The sequence below is a fragment of the Dipodomys ordii genome, unplaced genomic scaffold (genome assembly GCF_000151885.1).
Source record: "Dipodomys ordii isolate 6190 unplaced genomic scaffold, Dord_2.0 Scaffold25, whole genome shotgun sequence".
NCBI classification, from domain to species: domain Eukaryota; kingdom Metazoa; phylum Chordata; class Mammalia; order Rodentia; family Heteromyidae; genus Dipodomys; species Dipodomys ordii.
In genome coordinates, this window is record NW_012267241.1 from 12,493,176 (window position 1) to 12,513,094 (window position 19,919).

Here is a 19,919-nt window from a genome sequence, read left to right on the forward strand (position 1 = left end):
GTACAATGGATTTGATTTAGATGTTTAATAATTATTGCTTATAAACTTAAATTGCTATAGTTTGAAATATTACCTGTACATTGAAGATGAGAACATGTGATAAAATATTAAGATTTGTTACCCAAACTTTGAAATCCAAGTCAGCTGGAGAGACAGATTTGGTAAGCTCATCTGTGATTCAAAGAATGTTCTTTGGAACCCCCCAAATGGGAATAAAAAATGGATATGTGTTATAAGTAGGATAAAAGAAAGCTTTAAGTTAAATGGAAATAACAGCTTAAAAATCTTCCCCCAAATCTGAAGATCATTTGCTTACCGATTTCAATGACGACCCAAAGCAAAGATGCTCAGAAAGAGCCAGGGAGACCCTAGCCCCCAGGAACTGATCACACTTCCCTTTAACACTTTTTTCTGCTAGCTATTACTTTATAAGAATACCCAAGTTTCTGCATGTAGATATCTGGTGAGAACTGTGCACATCAGCTTTAACTTTCTTGAATTAATTAAATGCAACAACCCCTTGTTTGTTTGTTTTTTCAGGATTAGTGTTCGGGCTATCAAATACCTGATCACATATATAGGCCCCAATATAGTCCACTAGTGCTGGAGATATAAATCTTTCTTCTGGAATCCCTTGCTAAAGACCCTCTGCTGTCTAACAGTCTCTAGCATATGATACTAAAAATGTCTCTGTAGTACAAGCAAATGATTGCAAGCCATTCTCTAAATCACTACAAGCTGCAGAGGCTGCAAGTCCCAGAATTAGTCTGTGTTTTCCTGACTGCCAGGCACCTGCTATCAGCTCAGATTCCTTCTGTTTGTGTTGTTTTTCTCACTTACTCGGGCAATTGGATTCCTCTTGGAGTTGTCTTCTCCTTCCCGACAGGCCGCAGCAAACTTGATCCACTCCCGCTTCTGCCTCCTGACAGTTTGCCACTTCGTAGTGCCATTTTCAATGTCTAATTCTTTCACCTTAAACAAAAATGGTTCATATTGCTCATGGTACTAAAGCACTTTACGTAGCATGGACCTTTACTTAACATTGAAAGGTGACTCCAGAGGAAATAATGGCATTAAATTGGATGAACACAGGAAATTTTAACTAACTTACAACTGCATACACATAACTCGGGTAACACACTGCTATTTCTTTAGAATCATCTCATTTCTAAAGAGATTCTGAAGAGACTAGTTCTATTAGTTATATGCTACATTGCACAATATATTGCAGTTTTCTTTATTTCATCTATCTTCCCTAGATAGAGGACTTGCCTCTCCTACCCTTCCTTGTACTTTGATCCAATATTACTGTTACCAGAAGTAAAATTACCACTACTCTGTTGAGTCACATACAAAATGGAAGTTGTGATCACCTACAAGAAGGAAGGAATTTTTTCTGCTTCTGATGACAAAGACATAACCGTGGCTAAGCATCTCAGTACATCATTTCAAAATTAGGAGAATATTATTAACCAGCTTGACAGCACTGCCTATAATCTTATGAATAATTCTATGGCTTTCCAGTGTTATATATTTGTATCTCTATTTGCTATATTTGTTCCTTTATTGTTTTATGTTGCTGTTGTTGGTAGGTGCTTATAAATTTTATACTACTGAGAATTTAGAAATGCTACTATAGGCACAAACATACAAGGAAACACAAATTTGTATATTCAGTTTTGGAAGTCTCAATGCCCTTTTTGGAGCATAGGTGATTGTAAGTTTATTTAACCCAAGGTTTTATTTGCTACATGTGAGAAGCAGAAACTTTATGTGAATGTTGCTTGTTTTTTCAAGAACCAATGTATTTCTGCTCTCCGGTGTTTAATACATCTTCTTGAAATGTACTGATATTTTGTGAAGAAATATTATAACTTTTTTCCATTGAATTAAGATAATTATGATAGAAATTTACCTACCACAGTAAGATTAAGCACCACCAGAGCTGAAGAAAATTAGCTTTATTTTCTAAGTCCTAGTGTAAAAGAAACAAGATTCTTTGTTGGATTATTAAACTGCAATTGCATTTTTTTGTAGGTATGTGTTAGTCCTGGGGCTTGAACTCAGGATCTAAGTGCTATCCTTGAGCTTTTGTATTCAATGCTAGCTCTCTACCACATGAGCTACAGCTTTACTTCTTACTTTTTTGGTGCTTAATTGGAGATAAAAGTCTCACAGTCTTTCCTTCCCTAAGCTGGTTTCAAACCTTGTTTTCATATCTCAGCCTCCTGAGTAGCTAGGGTTATAGGTATTAGCCACCAGGACTTGGATACATATTTTTTTATTTGTGTGCTTTCCTAATTTATAGACTATATTTTTTGTTACTATCTAAAAATCCTCTTCCATTCTAAACTGTTTCTTTGCTTCCTTTGCTTTGCTATAGTTTGAGAGCCATGTAAATAAGCTACAACTATAGTTTGATTATATACTTAATAAGATTCTTAAAGAACAGAAACCTGGGAGTATAGGTTTTTCATCATTTTATTTCATTTTGACTAAGATTCTTTCTTTTGAGTTTTATATGGATAATTATTTATCTGGATAATTTTAAATATTCTTATTGTTGATATACCATGTACTATAAAACCAATTTTGAGGAGAGAAAAATAGCTTGTTTATACATTACCTCAACAATAAATTCACTGTTTACTTCCGTCACCACCTGTTACAGAAGAAACAATATTAAAATATATTTCTAAAATTTAAGGAAGCAGTGTTATAAAAACTTTCATGATAGATATAATTTTATTAATTCATTTAAAAACATACATAGATGGAATATTTAAAATAATCATGAATCTTTTGTATTCTTAGAGAACACATACACACACAGTGGCAATAAAAGAATTAGACTTGATAGTGAAAAGGAATATTTCTTCCTTTGGAATAGAAAGTTAATTCTGGAAATCTGTCCTATTTATAGATTTAATATACATGATCTTGATTAGGTAGTACCCCAAAATAATAAGTATTAAAACAAAAAAATCAAAATAAAAAAGTCTTGCATACACAGTTGCACAATTCAGCTAATAGTCCTGAGTTACAAAAATAAGTCAGCATTTGTATATTCAAGATAATGAGCATGAAGCAAGATCAAGGTTTAGTGAGTAGTATTTATGGGTATAACATTTGTGTTATACCCAACTGTAATGTAACCTACTACATTAGGTTTTGAGTGATGGATCCTTAGAACTACTATATGCATGGTTTGGGCAAGTTTGAGTAATTTTTATAATGCCAAACTCTGCTCTTATTACTATTTTGCCAAATTATTATGATTTCATTTGAATTTTGGGATCCTGTAATTATACCCATGACCCTGAATAAATATTGATGCTTGTGTTGACTACTAATATTATCTTGCAGAGGTCTTCAAAACTTTTGCTCATGAAAATTTATGTGTATATATATGTAGCATATTGTACAATGTACATATATATAAATTATACCATATATAAATATAAATATATATGTAATGGAGTTACTGTGGTTTGAACTCAGGATCTTCATTTGCCAGGCAGGCTCTCTACCACCTGAGCCAGGCTCCTAGCCATTTTTGCCTTAGTTGTTTTTTGAATAGGATCTCACATTTATGCCTGGGCATTCTAGATCACAGTCCTCTTATTTATACCTTCTGAGTAGCTGAGATAATAGATACTCATCATTCTATCCAGTTGCAAAACCTGAAAAAATTTTGAGAACTAAAAGGTGTGCTTTCTCAAATCTTTCTATAGTGACTGACAGTTAATGATTTTGATCATAAAATCAAAAGTTTGCAAAGGATGTTATTGAAAATATATTATAGATATTGCTATTTTAAAGTAAAACCATTACATCACTTTTGAAGTCAACCAAATTCCACTAATGACATGTTGCCTTTAAATAAATGTAAAATTTGTGCTTTCTTAGTTCAACATATTAATGTTTATATTGCTTTAAGAGGCACAATTTGCCTTTGGGGGAGTTATATTTTCAAAAAGTTAATAGCAGAGAAACAGCCAGTAGGTCACACAATGGTTTACTTCAGTGGTAGTCTCTTTGGAACCAAATATTCATGGATAATAGTGGTATACTGTGTATATATGTTAGGTAGATGATGTATATAAACTATAAACACATATATCATATGTAAATATATTATAAAATTTTAACTATAGTATATTTATTATTATATCATAAATATCTAAAATATATATAATAAAAATTTAAAGTATGAACACAGAATGAGAACAGGACGTTTTGAGATGTAATTGGAGGGAAAATTCGCACATTCCTCTTCCATAGACTTGTGAAATGGCTGAGAGGAGGTATCAGAAGTTACACCAGAACTTCTCTTGGGAGGTGAGCAACATGAGAGATTAGGAATTTGGTAGTGCAACACTGAATCTCCTCCTCTTCTTCTCATGTGTAATTTTATTAGATGTAAAAATCCAATACCTGATTTAATCAAAGACATTTTTTTCAATTGTATATAATATGCTGTTTTATACTAAATATGACATATGGGGTTAGGTTTTTGTTGTTATAAATGAAGATTATTCTGAAAGGTATAAGGAAAAATTCAGACAGAATCTCAATTAAAAATATTGATATTAGAGATTTGATGTTTTCTTCAGACATTTCTTTTACAAATATGTTCTCATGTAATTTGTATTTTTTGACCAAAACAAACTAAACATTGAAGACATTAAAATGTTCTTTAATTTTGTAAAAAACAAAAACAATAGCTAAACATCATTTTGTAAATTGTCTCTTGAACTCATTGATTACTGTGGTGAACTTCTATGTCCATGAATTCATCTAGACATATATATATATATTCATCTAGACATTGTATATTTTGTGTGTGTGTTTATGTGTGTGAGAGAGAGAGAGGGAGAGAAAGGAGAGGGAGGAGGGGGGAGAAGAGAAAGACAGAGAGAGAGAGGGAGGGAGAGAGAAAGAGAGAGAGAGAGAGAGAGAGAGAGAGAGAATGAGAGTGTCCTGGGTTTAAACTCAGGGCTTGGGCACTGTTGCTGAGCTTTTTTCTTATTGCCAGCCCTCTACCACTTGAGCCACAACTCCTCTTTTGATGATTAATTGGAGTTAAATGTCTCACAGACTTTCTTGCTTGGGGTTGGCTTCAAACTGTGATCCTCAAATCTCATTCTCCTGAGTGACTAGTGTGAGCTAGGTGTGAGCCACTGGTGCTGGGTTAGTAGCTGGTATTTATTTTATTTTTAGATTTCTGGCCCTGGGGCATTCAGCTATCAGAACTGACACATTCTGCAGTTAGTGCTGTAGACTACACACCAACATGCATTCCAGGGGCAGGGTAGACGGAAGGCCTGCCTTGGATTGCCAGGTTGGTGAGTTTAGCATGGGAGACTATTATTAGAACCTCCCTGTCCCCACCTGCAGCTTCACATGGTATCTCTTTTCACCCCCTTCTCCATTTCCCTTCTCTCTCCTCTCTGTGATATTTTTTTTTTCTCCCTTGTTCCTTTTTACCTGACACTTGTCTCAGGACCTCAGTGTCTGTCATTCAGTTGCTTCCTCCACCCACTGGAAGCAGAGCTGCAGAACCTCACAGCTATAATCATCCTAATAGCCTCCTTTTAACTTGAAAGCAGTGAGAGTGAGTCTTAGCTGGGTTCTGTTCATCGTTTGTGTGGAGAGTGATAGGTAGTTTTCCCTCTGTAGTGGAACACACTCTCACCAAACCCCTTCCCCCTCCTGTCCCCCCCCCCCAAGGCTTGCCTACAAACAAGCCTGGCAGGGTCACAGGCAGTATTAAAACAGAGCCCAGAATGGCCTAAAGCCACAGTTCTACTAGCTCTTTAATTCATTCAACATCCAAAGTGTTTTTTTAAATCGCCTGTTGCTGTTAGTATTTTGCCTAATTATTATGATTTTGTTTGAAATTTAGGGTCGTGTAAGTATGCCCATGACCCTGAGAAATATTGATTCTTGTGTTATTTCTAACACTATCTTGTGGAGGTCTTCAAAAACGTGTGCTCATGAAAACTTATGTGTATATGTATATGTAGTGTAGGTTATACAATGCATACATCTAAAAGTTATGACATAGATAAAGTACGTATGTAGAAGAATTACTGGGCTTTGAACTCAGGACCTTCCACTTGCCAGGCAGGCTCTCTATCACTTGAGCCAGGCTCCCAGACCTTTTTGCCTTAATAGGCTCTCACAGTTATGCCTGGGCATCCTAGATCACAGTCCTCTTATTTACACCTTCTGAGTAGCTGAGATGACAGATGCTCATCATTCTGTCCAGTTGTAAAACCTGAGAAAGTTTTGAGAGCTAAAATGTATGCTCTCTCAAATCTTTCTCTAGTGATTGACAGCTAACATTTTTGATCATAAAATCACAGGTTTGCAAGAAATATTATTGAAATATATTATAAATATTGCTACTTTAAAATAAAACCATGATATCACTTTTGAATGTAGGTAATGGCTTTAACTGACATTGTCACTTGATGCCTATTGTCATCCATTAGAAAAAATAGATGACCAAGTTTTCCAGGAGTTAAGATTTATTTTGCTTATCTTTCTTTTTGGATGCCTGTATCCTGATTCCACTGGTTAACCAATGGATTTAATTAACTCTACAACTCTAATGGAGTAAGCAACATGAAAATATGGGAATTCCATGTAAAAATAATTAAGCATAGAGAGTAAAATTTGATCAGGAATGTATAGTGATGTATGGAGTTTGTACAAGACGTAATGTCGAAAAAAGAAGTTTACAACGTTGGGTGGGGGAGGGGATGGGAGTGCAGGGATGGGAAGGGGAAACAAAGGAGGAGTCAACAATGCTTGATAAGACATGTACTCATTACCTTGCTCATGTGATTGTAACCCCTCTGTAAGGTATTTTCACACTAAAAAAACTTATTAATAAAAAATTAATTTATGAATAAATATCACTTATTAGTAGAATTAAACAAGTTTTAGCATCAATTTTACTTTTGTTTCATCTTTCAATTTAAATGTGATACAGAGAGAACTTGTTCATATTGATAGGCTGATATTGGAGAGATTTTTTTTTTAGTTATCATTAAATTCTTTAAATTTATTCTAAATTGTATGACCTAAGTCTACAAAGCAATTTATATTTAAAAATGAATGCTAAATAATCAATTCGCTAAAAACTCTTTTGCATCTTATTTTGGTTTTGTTGCAAACAAAGCATTAAAAACCACAGGATTTGCTAGAAGAAAGCTTTGGAGTCTGTATTTGCTCAATACAGACTTCAGAGATGGAGTTATTGTTTAGTTTAATACCTTTTCTCCTTTGTAGTGAAACAGTAATAATTTCTGTGGATGAGAGATGTGAGGGTTTTCCCCCAAAGATTTCTTCATTGATGGTAACTAATTACATAAATTTCACAGTAGTTATATTTAGCTAGTGGTGTAGTTATACTTAGCTAAAGTCACAAACACATTTTGACCTTCACAATGATAAGAATTATCATTGTAATCTACAAAGTTTATGAACAAAGAAAAATACAAAAGCTTCAAGATTTACATGAAAAAGAGTTTAACTCTACAAACCTTAACAATAAAAACTACTTTTTTGTTTTTTAAAGGGAAATTTGGAGAGGAGGTTGATACGTAAGATGCAGAGGCATGCTGACAGATTGAAGGAAAATGTATTCATATGTGTATATGTAGATTACTTAGTAATATACGTAGATACATGTGTACTATATACACATGTAAATAATCACATGAACATATGTATATCTGCGTATGTAAAAAATTTCTTTAAAACTATGTGTATTTCTTTACTTTTTGTGTGTATGTGCCATTCCTGGGGCTTGAACTCAGGGTCTGAGTGCTGTCTCTGAGCTCTTTTGTTCAAGGCTAGCACTCTATCACCTGAGCCACAGTTCCACTTCTGGGTTTTGGTTGGTTAATTGGAGATAAGAATCTTATAAACTTTCCTGCCTGGGCTGGCTTTAAACAGGGATCCTTAGAACTCAGCCTCCTGAAGATGCATGATTGTAGGTGTGAGCAGCTAACACCCAGCTACATTTAGCCTTTGAAGTGCTCGTGTGCATTTCAAGAAAACTTGTATCCCAATTAAAGACTTAGAGTGATAGAAATTAAGTTGGTATCATGTTTGCACATTTAAAATTGAATGAATTACATTCCACAGTGGATGTTTAGCTTTATTTTATGTTGGGCTTCATAAACAGTTATGTGCTTTAGAAACAAGTTCCTTAGACTTGTAAATAGAACTGAAAATTAGACTTGGTTTTGTCCTATACCAGCAGAATGACTGTGGACCACCCCTTCCCCTTTTTCCAACCCTTTCCTCCCCCTCCCCCAAGTTTCAGGATCTCCTAGGAATAGAGTCACAATGTCAATGCCATTGACCAAACAAGTGTTTGATACATCTGTAAAGAGGAAGTAAGAATGGACAAAATTTACTTCTGTCTTAGAGGATGAGCTCTTAGCACCTGACATCTAAAAGTACTAATTAAATAATTTTTAAATTTAATTTAAATTAAAAATAGCCATATACATGAGATTTGACTTTAACTCAAAGAGGTAAGGAAGGTGTTTTCAGTTTGTCTTACATTGCTCTTGTCCTCTTTACAAAGCTCAGCCTAACTCAACAGTCCATTCTAACCCTAAGAATCTTGACTACAACCTCCCTCACAGACCTTTGCTCTTTCTATCTTTTCCCCTTAGACAAAGGCAGTTGCAATACTAGGTCCTAGGATATGGTTTTCAATGAGCAGGATTTATGTTGTGCCTGATGGAGACTTTGTGATATACTTCTGCTAGTCTTTGTCCCCTAAAACTGGCTTTATTGATGAGTATCAAGTCGTCCAAGTCTGGTCAGTTTACAAGCTGTTCCCTGAAAGAACTCAGCTGATTACTCTGGGCCCTTCTGAAATCAGGGCCAGCTCACTTTCCTGGGAGCACCTGTGAATAGGTGTTTTGGCAGAAACATGAAATGATAGCATCTTCCCAAACTTTACCAAATGGCATTAGCTATATAAATCACACTGTGAAGAGCAATTCCTTGCCTGTAAAAGTCACCTTTTCAGAACACATGTGGGCCAGACCTTATCCTCTCATGTGGGTTGGCATATGGCCATGGCTAAAAGACACCCATGCCAAATGGAGCAGATTGAACCAGCTGCCACAATGGTAGCATACTAGAAAAAGGAGATGAAGGTACATACTGTTGTGGGGAGGGCAAAATAACCTGGAAAAATGTGTGCTTCCATAAATGTATTCCAGTTTCTGTGGGCCTTGGTGAGAGAGCTTTTGTTTTCTCTTTTCCTAAAGCGCCCTTATAATAAATTGCATTAATTTTAAGCAATGCGAAAGTGCCTAAGAAAATGAATAGTTGTGCTGGTAGCTTTATTGTGGTCTTTTGTGATCATTTGGGAAAATGCCCAAAAGTGTGATTGCTGATAGCTAAGATACGGAACCAACCCAGATGCCCCTCAGTAGATGAATGGATCAAGAAAATGTGGTAGATATACACAATGGAATTCTATGCCTCCATCAGAAAGAATGACATTGCCCCATTTGTAAGGAAATGGAAAGACTTGGAAAAAATTATATTAAGTGAAGTAAGCCAGGCCCAAAGAAACATAGGTCTCATGGTTTCCCTTATTGGCAATTACTAGTATATGTCTGAGACAAGCAGAAACGGTCAGACGAGTTGATGTTAGGAGAAATGAACCCAAGATAAGGATTCAAATGGTTTTTCTTTCTTGTGATTGTTTCTAACCTATTTATAAGATGATTTCTTTGCTGCTTTGTATGTCCATCCCCCACAGTATAACCCCTGTTTTCACTGTATTTGATGTTAATATACTTTGAGGAAGGGAAGGAAAAACAAATTGTTTAAATACGGATACAGGCAGACCCATTGCAACAATGAGATGTACAAGCCTTCATGTCGAAAACTGAACTTTACAACTTTGTTGGGAGGAGAGGAGTGTCGGGATGGGATGGGAAGGGATGGTAAGGGGAAACAAAGGAGGAGGCAATGATGCTTGATAAGAAATGTACTCATTACCTTGCTCATGTAATTGTAACCCCTCTGTATGGTATTTTCACAATAAAAAGAAAAGAAAATGAATACTTGAGTCCATGCTAATTTATGAAAATGTGCTGAAGAGTAAGATATAGCTTTTGACTAGGATAGGCTATATATTGAAAGAGGAAAAAGAAGCAAGTAAAATGCATTAGGCATAGTGGAAAAAAGCATGTTGTATGTCAAGTGCAAACCTGAAGGGTGAAGGGAATATATTACAGTATAGTTGGATGAGTTTTTGTCTTGTTTTGTGAAATGGTGATGCTTTTGAGGATTTTGAGGATTTTTGAGGATTTTTATAACATGTTGAAGTACCTTTCATAATGTAGAAGTTTTTGTAACTGTCAGGTGTAGGATAGCAATATTAATACAGACCTTATCCCAGAAAAATCAATGAGTCTTTGTCTCAGTTAAAACACTTGAGCTTAATTTGAAACCCAAAAACCTCATGAAACTTGTATCTCCCACAGATATGGGAAGTATAGTGAAGCTACTTGGTAAGAAACAAAAGTTGGAAACTGAACCCATTCATGAAAGCAGTTTCATTCACAAAATAGGTGATAGGTCAAGTTTTCTACATGCAAAGCAAGTTCTGAATGGTGGTGGTGGATGCAAGTCCAAGGAAAATAATAGAATGTATCTATATCACCATTAACTTTTAGCAAATTGCAAACTTTTTCTGAGGCTTGTTTTCTCTTTTGACACTTTGTTGCAGAGAATCTGATGATTTTATCTAAGATACATGGAATCTGAGTCATTACTGGGGCTCATTGCAATGTGCGAATACATATTATTCTCTTACATGCTGAGAGTATTTAAAGTATTGCCCCTGAGTAAGGCTACTGTTCATCTTTGTGACTTACCTTTTTTTGAAGTCAGTTTTGAAGTTATTTGCACACACCTAGGACCACCTTATTAATAAGCAGTTCTCTTCTGAATAATGCTTATAAAATTATTGAATAATTTGGTTGCCATCCTCTTGGGGATACAGTAAAGATGCCAGGTTCAAGCCTAATTATACCACTTTTGTTTATAATTGAAGGTACATCAAGTAATGGCATTTTGGTTTGTAAGCCATGTAATTTTCTGCATAGAAAGGAAGGGCAAACATTTCTCATGCAAACATTAACTAAGGGTTGTGCTTTAGTCACTTCTGTCACACACCCTGCCATCAGGCCTGGCATCCATGAATGCAGATTTCCAATATGGATCCCACTTGGAAAATGGATGGTAACATCCTCAGAGTTCAATCAATGTTCTCATTGCTCTGTGAAGAAGCCTCCCTCTTCCCGCATACAGAGCACTGGAAGGAGTCATTAGACTAGGCATTGAGGGTCCACAATATTTCTAAAATAGTACAAGTATCTCTGAAAAAGGAGAAGTATTCAGCATCTTAAGAGCTGTAAAATATTTCTAAGGCAGGATTTTTATATGGCAACCCATCAGATTGATTTAATTGATCTGGAAATGATATTAATTATTATTGTGATATATAACTGATTTGTAGGTAACTTTATTATCATGAACTCTGAAGGAATTTGAAATAAAAATGCATATTCTTTCACTCCTTAGCCACTTATATTGACAAAAAATAGAAGTGAGATGTGCCTGAATAGAACCTTTAGTGTGGCAAGGACAGAGGTAGTTTCCATAATAAGCAGTACTGAAACAAGTCCTTTAGTGTTATCTAGGGTATGACATTTAACCCAAACAAAATCCAAATCAGATAATATTATTTTTGCTTCCACCATTTTATTTCTGGAAATTTTCCTATCAAAAACAAATAAAAACCAATTTCTCTTCCACAGGCAGAATGACATTGTTCTATGTGAGAGCTATTAGGCTAACTTGGTTTTAAATATGTTTATAAATTTGGATACCTGTCTTCAACTTCTAATGAGATAGTGTCTATGAACTTTGCCCCCCTAAGCTTTCTGCTTTCCAAGAATCAGGACATCCAATATTTACCACTTGTATACAGTTTGAATGGTTACTCTATGTAGACCAGAATTCCCACCTGATCAATGACTAGTTTTTATGGTCTTATTAACTTGATAAAATATAGGCCTTCTTCAACTAATAACTGTTAAGCCTCCAGTAATTCCTACCTAATAAAATTTATACAATTTCCAGCTTTACCTAAATTTTCAGATATTTTTTTCTCCCCTAGGCAAATTTTTCAAAATAATATTCTGGAGCCAGTCATTAGTTTTTTCTGCATAAGTATACGATAGTAATAATTAGAGAATCACAGAGTTTCCATAGTGAAGGAACTTGATGACATCTTGTCTAACTCACATTCTCCATGGGGTACAATGAAGGCCTGAGGAGTTGAAGACTATTGCCAAAGTCACACAGCCACTTTGAAGAGGAGCTCTGACTCAATCCTGGGACATTTGAGTCTCAGTTCAGTGTTGATTGTTACCACACCTCCCTATCCAGTTTATAGTATAAGAACATGATGACTATCCTTAGGAAGAAAATGCCAAAGGACTCTTGTGATCAAATGAGACACCCCAGTGAAACCTACAGCTTTGGATGCCTTTTATTGGTGAAGTCAGTCAAAACTTTGTTTAAAGTACTCCTTGTGGTTGAGAAGTAGCTGACACACAATACCCATAAGTCTCTGAGAAGTAGCCACTCCCTCATTAGTGGAAGAGGCAATGATGCCCCAGAGAGTCTTTGATTTAGTTAATGAAAAAAGAGGCTGAGTTCAAGCACAGAAAATTAAAGACAAGTGGAAATGCTTATTTCCTTTTAACATCTACAATAGCAAACTTATTCACCTTAAACATTTGTTGCATTTGTCTCAGTTTTGAAATGAGATCTTTGCTTTCCAGATCTAGGTATTATGAATTCATATCCTAAGGAAATTCATAGGAACTTAATACTTTTCATAATGGTTGGGAAATGTTAAGCGCAAATACTTCAGTATCAGTAAGAAATGGGGGAATCATTCAGTACCAAATCCCACTAAGATTACTAAAGAAAATAAATTAATACTACCAGAAGGGACCATGGGAACACAGAATATATAGAATATACTAGTCTTTCAAGATCAAGGAGAAGAAGAAATTAACTCTGCAATTAAATAATTTTATCATAAAACATGCCTGAGCAGAAAGAATTTAATGCACAGAAGTTGCTTCTAACATTTTGACATATGATGTTTTCCATACAATAAACTAGTCCTCTCTGAGTCAGTGCATGGAAAAGTGTGTCAATAGGTATACACCTACACTTTACTCTTTCTGTTAATGACCCAGACAGGTTTTTAACTGTTTAGTAACTTTTTCACTTGATAAATTAGTGATGATTGTTGTAACTTGACATTGTACTTTTATTTGGTATTTCCTCATTAAGAAACGATTTTCACCAATTGTCTTATTTAAAAATCCGTCTCCCAAACTAAGAGAATGGAAACTTTCACCACTGCCCTCACATTCCCTTCCAAATTTGAGCAATGTGCCCATTGGCACAATTAGGTATCTGCACCTATTTGAAGTTCTTAGAAATATAAGTGCCAGAAAAATTGAATTCACTGTGTCACTAGCTAACTATGGGTTCCCAGCTCTGGCTATCTTGTCTTTTAGAACCGATGCTCTGATGAACTGAGAGGATGCAACTTGCTTGAGAATAATCTAGGAATCATTTCCCAAACTTAAACACTGTGGGTGTTCCTGGGAAACCAAGTTACAACCCAATTTAGGGTACATGATGCCACTTCGCAGGCACTTTATTCTCTGACTGCTCCCAGGTTGAAGGAAAGCAATATAATAGCCAAAGTACTATGTTTACTTTAGAGAAATACATCACTTAAAAGCTTTCCTTCTGGCCTGTAGGGATGCTCTCATAATACAATTTAAATGTTTCATAATTAGTTGCAACATAATTTTGATACAGCTGACGGCCCTCTTTGAAAGAAACTCCTTGGGAAATAACTGTTCAGAAGAAAAGAGCTTGATCAATTTCCTGTAAAATTGCTTACCATTTGCCCTGAGAAATTTTTATACCAATATGTCTGGTTTAAGTGTAAGTAAAAAATAATAGGAAAAAGTTTTATTTCCAATTAGCATTTTAGAATTTTCCTACCATTTAATCTGAATTAAATTGTGTCTCTGGGGCCATTTGAATCGAATGCAACAGAATCCACAGCATTTCTATACTCTGGCTCCTTGAGAAACAGTGTTTGCTTTGAAATCAGCAGAGGCTGAGTTCCCAGTTCTCCCTTTGCAAAAAAGGGGTTTAAAGCTAGAATAAATTCCATGTAGAAAACCAGGCAGTGAGTAGAACAGACAAGACTTCCAGGCTGCATTTCTTCCCAGGCTTAAAATTCAACTTACCATTAGGATGATCAAAAGACAAATGTTCCTGAAAAGTAGCCAATCCATTCCTCCGGGCTTTTCTTGTGCACAAATCCTGATGAGATTCAATTTTAGTCCAGGTCTTCTGAGTCCTGAATTAGGCTCTGCGGGAGGATGTGTTTCAAGACGCCCTTTTAGGAAGGCATGGGTGATAATTCTGGGGCTCTCTGAGCAGAGGGATGAAGATACTCTATAATGACTCGGTTTCCCCACCCCAAACTGCTGGGTCGGTCTGGAAGGCGAGCATTGTTTGGGCTCTGGGTAAGAACGAAGACACACCTTGATTCTTATTGCACTGAAACCCTTTGTTGGACACCAAAGAAAAATCTTACAGAGTGAGGACCAGATTTATGGGTAAGATACCCAATGAATAATAAATTACTCACAACATGAAAAATAATTAAAACGCTAGGGCCTATCATCATGCTGAATAAAATTAGAAGGCTCCTCCTGACTGCCAACATTGTAAAAGCAAAATTACATACACAGACAACACATACACACACATGTTCACTACAGAACCAGCTTTAAGGAATGAAACTGAAAAGACACTGGGTCTAAAGCATGGCTCAAGGAGAAAGACAGGGTAACAAAATTCTCCTTTCTTAAGTCAAGGTTTCTGGCTTCTCTTTAAAATGTCCTTTGTTCAACTCATTCTTTGGCTGTAGTGGGGCTTGAACTCAGGGCCTGGGTGCCATCCCTGCGCCTCTTTGTGTTCACCACTTGAGCCACAGCACAACTTCTGGATTTTGAGTGGTTAATTGAGATAGGAGTCTCACAAGGACTTTTCTGCCTGGGCAGGTTTTGAACAATGATTCTCAGATCTGAACTTCCTGAGTAGCTAGGATTATAGGCATGAGCCACCGGTGCCCAGCTTGTTCATCTTAATTTTAAAGATGTACTGGAAAGATCACAGTTAATATGAAACAACTTTGTTGAAAGTAGGACTAGTATATTTGTTTCCAACATTTGACATCTTTCTTCTAGTTATATAACTGATACTTTGTGGCACATTATTTATATAATTGTTTTAAAGCTGTATCAGTCAAGTTTCCTCACCTCTCATTAAATCCCCCCTGATTTAAAAAAAAAAAACAGAATAGAAGGTGTTTGAGGAATACCTTTTGAACCATCACATATGTTTTGTAAAGAATATCTGCAATGGACAGCTGTAGATTTTTTTTAAACATGCAAAAAAAATAGAGCATCATCTGAATGGTTCTGATGTCATTTTTCTCTTTTTTGTTCTCCCTTTCTCATTGTGCTCATGGGCTTTGAATGGGGTATAAAGTGTCCTCGTGCAAAAATTGCAGGTTAGAAGCAACAGCAACTAACATAAAAAGAACTTGCAGTAAATGTTCTCTAATTGCTAATGGCTGCTGGCTGGAGAGTTTCAAAGGCAAGTAGCATCTTCACTGACCTGCCTTCGTCACTCAGAAGCAAGGTGGATTCTAGTGATGGAATGTAGGCGGTACAGCTCCTGGTTTCTTGAGACACTTAGCATTTTGGGAAGTGAGGGAAGAGACGAGGCAATTAGAAGGCTGAAGAGAGCTGAATTATACGTTGGGGATGTTTATAAGAGAAAGAGGAGGAAATTGCATTGAAACAATGGGAAAATGCATTGGTAACATACAGGCAGTATTTGAAAGTACTTACGTAAGCCATACTTTAAATTTGAGACTATACCTGCCCCATTAGAAACATATAAGGTGAAGAGATAAAGCATAGGTGTATTATAGGCTTTTGAAGTATGTCATCAATTAGGTCCAAAATTATTTTAAGGTGAATGCTATCAATAAAGAATGCTAAAAAAAAAGATTCATAGTCAAGAGTTCCAACCAGTATCTCAACAAATGTCTCTGAAGAGGGAGGGGAGGAGCTGCCTTGATATGAGAATTTGTTAATTTCAGAATGTTTTAACAGTAGACTGAATGTTTTTATTGGCATGGCATTTGGTGGCAGATTGTCTAAAATACTGACAAATCAGTCTTCTTCTGGTGATTTATTAAATCACAAGTGATTGTATAGTACATAGGTTTTTAAAAAATGTTTTTACTATCTTTAAGTAGCTGCATAAACAAAGCAGTTTAATGAAGCATTTAACAAAGCAGTTTATGAATACAATGCATCTTGATCACAGTCACCCTTCTTCAGCATTGTCACCCCCCTTCAACCCATCCCTCCCCATAGGTTTTTAAACCAAAAATATCATGAAAAATCTGCTGTTTTGTGACTCTTCTAGGTCAGAGCTCTGATCATTTATCATTGTCATGCTTATTTTTCAGTTCAGAGGTTTGAAATATGCCAATTATGCCTGCATGAAAAGTATTTTTCTCATCTAGGTCAGAGCAACATTAACCTTTTTGTATCCATGAGACATATGCTCTCTCAATAATGCTGTTCAAGTATGGGTTGTGAGGATGCTGAAGGAATTTGCGTTGCTTCTCAATAGGTGGAGAGTACATAATACTGTTTCTAACTTGAGACCATTTATTTGGAATGTCTTTTAGTTTCTTAAACTAGTTGTACAAAGGAGTTGACATTCACCAAAGAAGTTTATGAATACAGTACCTCTGGGTCATATTAGCCCTTTCAACATTCTCAACTACACTTCCCACCCCATCTCTTCCCTCACTTTCCTTAATCTTTAGGTCAAGTATTGAATTTTCTTTGGCATTTAACAAAGCAGTTTACATAAACAATGCATCTTATCTGTATCATCCTGTACCATCTGTACCCCACATTTGACACGCCCCTTCCCTAATTTTTCTCAATTCTGTGGTATCGACAATGCATTTTTGCTTGCATTCTATATCCTGCATTCATTCTTCCATTCCTTTCCTCTTGGTCCCCCTATCTTGCAAATACCAATTTCCTGGTACTCATTTTGTTGGGGTTTGACTTAGTCTTTCTAAAGAATTGTATTTGTAAATCCCAAAGATCCTATTATACTTCAGTTTACTCATTTGTAACCACCTGCACACCACCCAGTCTGACATTTACTTATAGATGTATAGGAACATTCAAGCTTGTACAAATGAGGGAAAACATGCAACCTGTGTTTCTCTGGGTCTGGATTACTTCACTTAATATAATTTTTTCCAACTCCTAAGACAGGTTGAAGTAGCTCTCTCCAGTCTAACAAGGCTTTTCATTGGTGATAACACTGATGCCTTGGTTTTGTAAAATCATAGTGTAAATACATTTAGTTTACTTTTGAATAGAGAAAAACAATGAAAATTTGGCTACTGGTTCATGACTATTTGTGATAATTTGACTATTAGTGATGTTCCTTAACTTATAACTTGGTATATATCTGTATCTATGGACATACCACAGACATGTAGATTATTTTTTTACCTTTGGACATTTAATGTGTAGTGCTGCTTAAGATTTGCATAATAGAAACACAGGAGAAGATAAATCATCTCAAAATAATGGACTCAGAAGCTTAATAAAATATGGCTGACACCTCTGCATGGGCTAGAAGCTTGATTAGTCCATGGATATGATGAATTTACATAGAGAAGGTCCTGTGTTCTTCAATACTATGTACTGGGGCCATCAACCAAAATGCAATACAGAAAACCTTTGATAATAACAAGAATCACTATAGCACAACAGAGCATGAGTTCTAGAAGCCTGCGAAAACATGAATACTCTAGTGGATTTATGGTTACTCAACGTGGGTCACTCAGAACAAACAAGAAAACTAAGGGAGCACAAAGAAGCCAATGTTCGTCAAACTGGTTTTCTTTCTGTAACTGTTATTAAGCAGGCTTAGAGCAATCTATAATAGTATGTCTCCTTAACACATAGTATTCTGAAAACTGATTTAACCAGCTAAAGAAATGCATTTTTGTCCTTCTCCCCCATGTAGTGAGGAATTAGGATAACTTGAAAGAACAAATGAAAACGTCCAGATCTCTATATCACATTGCTTCTCATGAGAAATAAAACTATTCCTTTCTATCGCTCTGCCTGATGGAGATATTTTATAAAGGTTTACACTTTATTTATAGCAACCATAACTAATTTCTTCTGAAATATTGTCTAACCCCATGAATGTGATTAACCAAATGAGTTACAAAAGAAAGAGCAGCAGGCAACAGAAAAAAAGCATGACATTTTCTAGACATAGTTCTCCATTTGTAACCCCTGATTTCAAAGGTACTCAGAACACAAATCTGTAATTGACAAGGACAGGTGTTATCAGTCAATTTTCTGTGGCTATTACAGAATTCTCAGGGGTGAGTACTTTTTAAGAAGAGATTCAGTACTCCTCTTATTTTGCTCAAACCTTTGGGAACTGAAAGTATAAAATCAGGACACCCAGGAAGTTTAACCTCTGGTGAGAGCTGTGTGGTTCCATCATCATATGGAAGATAGCATCTGGAAGGATCACTGAGTTTCTGAAGGGAGCGGTCACGTTAGAAAGCTAAGATTTGAACAAGATTCACAAGATACCATTGCTCTTTCCCTTAAGAACTACATCAATAACTGCAAGGGCGCCATCCCCAGGGACTATCTTCCAATAGACCCCAACACTGTTTCCAACACCTCAGTACCATCACACAAGGGATCCGATTTCTAGCTCACACTTTTGGGTGATGCATACAAGCTATATTCAACTCAATCTTGTGATAACTAAGGAGTGATTGGTTGAGGCCCCATGTTCTTATTTGGACTTACTTCCTGCAAGAGATGTGCGCATGATCATTGGGTACAAGACATGTTTTAGTATTATATGTATGAAGGCAAAAATACTTGATGGCTGAACATTGTTTCTTTTTTAAAGCTTGCCCATATTTAAAAGTTTACCAAACTGTTGACTTTAGTAGTTGTTGCTAGAGACAGAAAGGTTTGAGTAAGTTTATAGTAAGTTTTAGAAAGATTTTAGTGCTTACCTTCTATGCAAAGCAGGGATTTTGACCTTCAGGTATGCTCTGGGTATTTATTTTTCTTGTGCTATGCTATAATAATATTTCTTATACCAGAGCATTTTCATTTTGCATATCACACCCTTGTGAACACAGTGAGAACTTTGGCAACTTGTATTTTTTCTTTTTTTTGTCGGTCGTGGGGCTTGAAATCTGGGCCTGGGCGCTGTCCCTCAGCTCTTCAGCTCAAGGCGAGCGCTCTACCACTTGAGCCACAGCGCCACTTTGGGTTTTCTGGTGGTTTATTGGAGATAGGAGTCTCACGGTCTCTCCTGCCCGGGCTGGCTTTGAACCACGATCCTCAGATCTCAGCCTCCTGAGTAGCTAGGATTACAGGCGTGAGCCACCAGCGCCCAGCACAACTTGTATTTTTTCAAAGTAATGCCATAGATGGCAGCTAATTTAATAAATGCTAGTACATATTCTCTGAAAAAATACATATATGATCTATACAGACACTTCTATTATAGATGTGATGCTAGCGTGGTGAACTTTTCCATTAAATCAACACATCATAGGGTTAGTAGTCAATATTATTTATGTAGTT

General features: G+C 36.1%; 1 protein-coding gene across 1 annotated transcript in view; it reads right to left on the reverse strand.

The window, feature by feature from the left end:
* The window catches only part of Dsg4 (desmoglein 4), a 53,037-nt gene that overhangs the window by 24,426 nt on the left and 8,692 nt on the right, over window positions 1-19,919 (reverse strand). Inside the window, 3 exon segments of the mRNA XM_013014807.1 lie at window positions 841-972; window positions 2,627-2,695; window positions 14,412-14,599. Coding sequence (XP_012870261.1) covers window positions 841-972; window positions 2,627-2,695; window positions 14,412-14,599 — 389 coding nt within the window.